The sequence below is a fragment of the Protopterus annectens genome, chromosome 5.part0 (genome assembly GCF_019279795.1).
Source record: "Protopterus annectens isolate FY-2018-M chromosome 5.part0, PAN1.0, whole genome shotgun sequence".
Taxonomy (NCBI): Eukaryota; Metazoa; Chordata; order Ceratodontiformes; family Protopteridae; genus Protopterus; species Protopterus annectens.
This window is the reverse complement of record NC_056735.1, coordinates 955992700-956000308: the sequence shown is the minus strand read 5'-3', so window position 1 is coordinate 956000308 and position 7609 is coordinate 955992700. Positions and strand designations below refer to the sequence as shown.

The window sequence follows — 7609 nt, the reverse complement described above, 5'->3', positions numbered from 1 at the left end:
GGGTGACAGTGATGAGTAATACCTTATTATTCAGAGCAACTGCAACACTAACAATGCCATACAATACCAGAGTAAACAGTACCGGTCCATGATTTCAATCTTTTTTTTCTCGGCACAGTTTTCATATCTGACAGACCTGTGGGGCAATGTTTGTTAGCACCACCTGAATGTTGCCACACATATTACCAGATTCCACATTAGTATTATGCACATACGTCTCACTCTGTTACTGCACACACTCTGGTCACAGCTTCACAACATGGGGGTGGAGATGGGACATACTTGGCTTATTACTCTCATAACATTTTGGGGAGTTGCTAGAGTGATAGGTTTGTTCTTATAGATGTCTGACAATCAGTTGTATTTTATTATTTGCTGCCTAAATGTCTGAGATCATCCCACTGATTTGCCAGGGGGACAGTGTGACAGGCAGTGGATATGGGCCAATTAACTAGACATTCTGGATATATCTGTACAGTTGTGGGGTATGATTCTGCATACAACTTACTACCACTCCCAGGATTTGAACCACAGCTGTGTGTGCTAAAAATACAACAGTTCACGTCTCAGTTGTGTGTGCTATTTGGATTATGTTGTCTAGCTTTTTACTGTTTTTCTGTCTAAGTCTCTCTCGGTTGTACAATATGATCTCTTGTTATTACAACAGCCATATACAGACATTCCTACACATTTTATTTATGTAGCACAGTGTGGGTAACAGTGCTTAATAGCTTAATACAACAGTACTATTAAGAGATTGCAACTCTACATTACCATATGATACCAGAGGAAACAATGCAGTCCAGCAGTTAGACCTTTATTGTCAGGCTGTTATCTTTTTATTTACATACAACCTATATGAGACTCTTCCTGATATATTCTCTGGTGTATGCAGTACATGCCTTAAACAATACAGGTTTTATACAGGCAATTGACTTACTAGTAGTTTTAGGTCTATTTCCTGTGACAGTACATGCAAGAGTATTACTGACCTGCCTCACGACGCAACCACTGCAATCTACATGCATGGGCTTCCTGGTTTGCAGCCCGCACATCTGCCACTGCAAAGACATAAGAAGAATATTTAGCCATACCTATCCATAATATACATGAGCTGGCAATTATTAAACAGGCAGTGGACTGATACTTACACACGGCTGGGACATCCCCCGTCCTCCTAGCCTCTTGGATCCACAGATCCAAGAGATCCCTCTTTCTCCACTTCAGGTCAGCATAGTGATGCCTAACCTGTTCAACAGTTCCAGGTATGTCAGAGGCACTGATGAGGTCATGGCTGAGACGGTCCCAGGCTTCCACTTTATATTTGGAACTCTGGTACTGGCCCTGCAGCAGTCTCTGGTCATGGTCTTTAACAAGGAGTCCTGCCATGACTCTGGACTCCTGGATGCCCCAGAGCTGCACCCGAAAGTGCACTCCCTCTCCCATACCAGTCATAGTGCCTACTGGAGGAAGCTGCAACCAGTTATGAGATGTATTCCCACCTGTTGGGTTTAAATAGGGCCGATTTCCCACACTTTGCCATGATTGGATGGTTTTGAAAATACTAAGCTATTGGCAGACCTGCTTACCTAAGGTTGGCATTGCTTAAAGGGGTATACCAATGGGCAAACTGATTTATCTGGCCTACACATTGCTTAAACCTAGTAAGCTGGGCTGTGCAATGCTTAGCATTGCTTACTTTTTAATTTGCATACTATTTGCTGTTTGGCATTGCTTTATTATTCATTACATGTTATATATGTGTTTGGTATCCATGATTCATGTGTACATACACTGTTTGGGGTCCTTGTGTTTATTAGGGGATTTCAACACTTTATTACAATGACACCTCACATCTGGACTTAATGCAGTACTCCAGTTCACATATTTATGTTATGTAGTAGGTTATACAACATAAAACTGTATATAGATTCCTTTCACATGTTAAGTTTGATTTTCCTGTAGTGAGGATCTGTTTGGTGATAACTCAGTCTTATGCACTGCTGTGATGGCTTAGTGGTTAACTACCATGACCATAGTGTACATGGTCCTGGGTTCAAGACCTGCAAGGGCTGTTTATTTTGTTTCTGGCCAGAACAGTGGCTGTTGCATACAGACTGATTACGGCACTTTTAAGCAACTGTAAGCAGGTTTGCGCGAAGTTAAGCAATGCTAACCTCTGGTTAAATATGCTTACAGAGAGTTAGCTTCAGTATTGCTTAACTTGCATGCGCATTGCTTACCCCCAAGCAAACGAGCTTAAACTCACTTACTACTGCTTAAATATGCTTACTCCCACTTACTACTGCTTAACAGTGCTTACTCCTGCTCACCCCCGCACTAATTTAGACAGAAATGTAAAATGGTTCTTGGGAAGGCGGTGGATTTGGACACTCTATGGATTTATCATTCATTACACATTGTACCTTCGATTTGTATCCCTGATTCATGTGTACATATATTTTATGGGGCAAGTGTGTTTATCTGTGGATTTTACAACATTATGACAATGACACCTCACATCTGCATTTAATGCAGTACTCCAGTTCACAAATATATGTTATTTAGTAGGTTATGCAACAAAAAATATTGTTCATAAAGTGGTTTGACATGGAAAATGGAATGTACTGGAATGAGCCTCGAACAACAGGAATGAGTGCTCGGAAAGTGAATGCTCTGTCCACTACACTATTGCAGTACTTATTCATTTGCATATTTCTTGATATTTATCCTCTTGTGGCATTCAAGCTGCAGTATACGTAGCTAAGCAATGGGCAAACCCATACACCTATGGTTAAATTTTATGTCTGATAAAAAATTAGCTTGTTTATAGTTCATATTTTAACTATTGTGCTTATAAACTTGGGGGGTGTTGCTGGGGGTATGCAAACACCTATAAGCGTTCTCGCTCATTCTTATTGCTAAAATGCTGTTCTTGACTGCAGGGACATGTATATTCTGAGAGCTCTGCTCTCAGACACGCCCCCTGCACTCATACATGCTCCATGTCCTTTTAGGAGCCTAGGCAGCTCGCATTCATTAATATGCATGGCACGCTACCATGCTGCACCTAAACGTCTGCTTCCGTGCAGGAATAAGCTAGTCCTGCATGGAAGAATAGTGAATCCAGGGGACCATCTTTTCTCAACCATACTGCATGATAGAATAGCCTTTTTTGTCTGTTAAATTTTGTATAATTATTATGTATTACAAAATATTTCAATTAACATATAACATGTGCATAACTACAGGTAAAGCAGTCATCCATTCTTTTAAACATTAGTCATATAAACACTTTTCACCCACTACTCGCACACAATTTCATCACAGGTTGCTTTATAAGCATCTTAAAGTGCTTCTAACTTACATGTAAGGAAGGAGGGTGAGAATGTTTCAACAGGATGGAACAGAAACAGTATAGGATACTCACAAATGCACAGTTTTGAAATTAGGTGAATGGATGTATTTTTCTGATACTTGTTTAAATGTTACCAAAAAACACTGAGCATCATAACACAGGTTATGTGTGAACAGGTTCAAGGAATATATTTGCATTCCAAGAGATCACAAAAGGATTGCATAGCTGGTGCCTGATATTGCAAATTACAATGTGTAGAATCAGATCTTTGGGTGTAGCATTCCTCAGTTTATAAGACAAAAGGCCTTGCATGCAAATGGGCTGATAGCATTAAATACATTGAAAGATGGTTTAGTCAACAGCTGTTTCGCCAATACAGTTTGGGCAAAAGCAAAGCTGATTAGCAGTTATGAGATCACTGTAATACCAGAGGTAGGGAATATGTCCTTTTTCCAATATTGTATGATCTTAAAGTTGGAATATTTAAGTAGCACGGGGTTTGGAGATAAATGGGGAAGCCCCTCTGCAGAAAGCATTGTTTTTAATTGCATGCATGTTATGAAATGGAGCGTGCACTGTGTGATGTTGATTTTTTTTTTTTTGATTGGCACAAAGAACACTGACATTCTTGAGTTTGATGGTAGCCATTACACCCTCATACACACACACACACACACACACACACACACACACACACACACACACACACACACACATAGATGTCTACAGGTGTATTTTTATACATCAAATAACCCATCATCAACACACTGAATGTTGACATCTTTACTTTGAAACTGTGTACGTCAAAAAGCAACTATGCATGTGCCAAGAAATTGCCTCAGCACATGCAAAAAACCCAAATAAACATATTTTATGCATCCCCCATGTGGGGGTCTGTGGACCCCCACCCCCTGCTAATTATATACACTAACTCCACGATCACACAAACACAAAGTAAAGGCATATTTCTCAGCCACAGGGACTGTTTAGTCTCAAACACCTGCTGACCAGCTGTTTAGTCAATCCTAATTGGTCCACTAAACAGCTGTCGACCAAACACCCAATCGACCAATGCGATGGAACCCGTATAACTATCTATATCTATATCTATATCTATATATATATATATATATATATATATATATATATATATATATATATATATATATATATATATATATATATATATATATATATATATATACATCTCTTCTCTCTCTTATATCTATATATATATATATATATATATATATATATATATATATATATATATACATATACCCACACATACAGACACACACACTGCTTTGTTTATTAGTAAGACAATTAATGTGTGTAATGAGGAAGAAATTATACATATCGTCCTATTCCTTTCAAATTCGTTGTAGTTGTATAAGGAGAGGTAACCTTATTATCCCACAGTCATTGTCCTCTCCCACCAATCTTTTTTGTAATCTCCATGCTAATTCTTTGTTCCCTCATACATACTTTATTTGACTCTACTGGTTGTCTATGTACCTCTTACTCCCACACTGTAATGATTGCAGTACAATACATCTAACTCTTTATCATCAACTCCACCCTCAAACATGAGCATCTAAGAGGTCCCATAGAAAATGACAAATTCAGTATATGCATGAGCAAATACAAAATCTGTTTAAAGTAGGATTGCAGGGTTCCTATTAGATAACCGAAGACGCATTCTATCGAATGCGTCTTGGTCAAACTTAAAACAGTGAAAAGGCAAAATAGCAAAGCGGCTTTTAAGCAAATTCTTTCCCAGGCAAAGAATTTGCTTGGCTGCTTCTGTTACTTTGCCGTTTTCGGCACTGTAGTGCGATCTCGGAGTTGGTATATTTAAGTAGGGGGGTGGGGGGCATAGCCCCCCTCAAATTGGGGGGTGTGGGGGCACAGCCCACCACTTTATGTATTCTTTCAATTTTTATTTATTTATTTATTTTTTTTGGAACAGTGATTTTTTTCCCCTTGTTCTGAGCTTTCGAGATTGTAAACTTTCGCTTACATGGGGTTGATTATTCATCATTCGCTTTTTTAAGCATTCGATGATATAATATAGACCCGGATTGCACGCATAACCATTGCATTGTCACATTTATAATTCAGTCAGTAGCGGTGTTGTGAAGATGAAAGGGTGAATGTTTCTGTGGGCAGCACATAAGAGCAATTTACAGGGGTGGGTGGTGCAGAGTGATATTAAGCTGTCCTGAAATATCAGCCAGTTACAAAAAACTGATCAAGTAGTTGGGGGAATAAGATAAGGCGGGAAAACTTGCAATTATATAAAGGCGGGTGTACAAAACATGACTAGGAATCTGATGCTCTGTAGGGCAGTGCCTAAAAAAGGTCAGAGTGCAATGACTTCTGCTGTAGGAATGCATGTATAGCAGAGATGGAGCTGGATACTTAGAATCAGATGTGCTGGGGTACAGTATTTCTTTCAGCTAATGTATATGTCAACTGCATGCAGCTACTTCATTATATTTCTCTGTTCTTCTTTTGCATTTTTAGTCAATATTCTTTGAGAAGCATATGCCATTTCAACATAGAGTTAGACTCATGATTATTTTTTGTTTTTTCATATGACAGCTGTGTCTTCTTAACACCACTTACGCTTGCACAGTTCCCAAGATCCTTTGCAAAAACCTTCAGTGGAATGCTTTCTGGGTGGTCCTTTTCTTTCTCTTCTTTAATTCGTCTGGAAAAATATAAACATTAGTTACTACAGAATGTGACTTAAATGTCTTGCTCTCAAAGGTCTTCAGCTACGGCTAAAATTCAGTTAATTACTATAGCAAATAGTCTTAAAGCACAGTATACATCTTCCATTTCTATAACTAACTCAGATGTGTTGAAGTTAGTTATTATTAAAGAACTGAAAAGTTAAACGCATCTAGACTGCAAATAAAAAGAGATCGAACACTGATCATTGCATTATCATGTGTGCTGCAAGCAGTTTTGTTTGTTCTTTGGATAACACAGCAGATTTAAAGAAGAAATTTAAAAAGCTGTGTCTTAGAAGGTGATTTCACATTTTAATTTGCAATTTAATTAGCAATCTGTAGACTTTTTGTTTCTTGCATTTTTGTACAGTGTGATTATGCCTTCATAGCTATACTAAATATCTAAAGACATCCCACAATCATCCTTGCTGTTTGATAATCAAACAATGCCAATACTGTATGTGACCTCCTCGGGTTTCAGCTAACTGGACTCAAGTATGCCTTGCTTGGATTGTGAAAAGATTTAGGTAAATGTGGCACTCTACACTTGATAAATTGCTATATATCTGAGTCTATGTTTTGAATATGGTCTTCAAAACATGTATAAGTACAGTAAACTAGATTAAGACCTATGGACCATTTTTTTCTGAGCTGTACTGTTGTCTATATACAATTTGAATAATGCAGGATTTTCAGTGCAAGTCAACTGAATTTTTTTGACATTCCTTTGGTATACTGCATCTGTTTTGCCTTCACTGTTTCATAAAAATGTTAAGAATGAAGCCCTCCTTGGACATTTTCAGTTTTCCACTTTTTCTACCATTTTGACAAATGTTTCCAAAGTATTTAACTATTAAAAAAATGACCTTAAGAAGAAAGCACAAATGTCCCAGACATGCACAAGACATTATTTGGACTGCTAGTGGCCTTTGCTGGCAAATCTGGAATGTTGGCTGTCAGCATAAAGCAGGGTGAAAACATACAGTTTTTACATAGGCAGTAAGAGTGTCACTGTATATTTTTGGGAGGGAGGGCAAGAGAAAGAGAACCGCCATGCAAAGTATACATTGGGCAGAGCGTTCCACAACACAGTAATGCACTGATGATTTTGTTCAAACTGCTTCTTGTAGTCTTCAAAGACCATTCATACCAGTCTATTTCAAGTTCCTATTATATTATCAAAAGATAATGTAATCGAACGACCAAAACATCAAAACGGCCGCATTTTGAAGTTCACATTGTGGGATCGCAGTACAGTGTAGATTGAGATATTTGCCCTTTCCTCACTGTAGTGCAATCTCGGAGTTGGAATATATATTTAGCGGGGATGGGGGGCTCAGCCCACAACAATATATGTTTCGAAATGTGGCCGTTTCGATGTTTCAGCCATTCGATTACTTTATCTTTCGATAATGTAATATGAATCCGTCTATTTCTATGTATCATGCTGGTTATCTAAACCACAAGATCTTGTAATATGAGGTTAGTCCTGAGAAGGACTTTTGGTCCA

General features: G+C 38.3%; 1 protein-coding gene across 1 annotated transcript in view; it reads right to left on the bottom strand.

Moving 5' to 3' along the window:
* Positions 1 to 7609, bottom strand: part of ARHGAP20 (Rho GTPase activating protein 20) — a 781419-nt gene that overhangs the window by 179206 nt on the left and 594604 nt on the right. The window contains exon 6 of the mRNA XM_044072727.1: positions 5990 to 6074. Within this exon, the coding sequence (XP_043928662.1) occupies positions 5990 to 6074 (85 nt within the window). The remainder of the gene's footprint in view (positions 1 to 5989; positions 6075 to 7609) is intronic.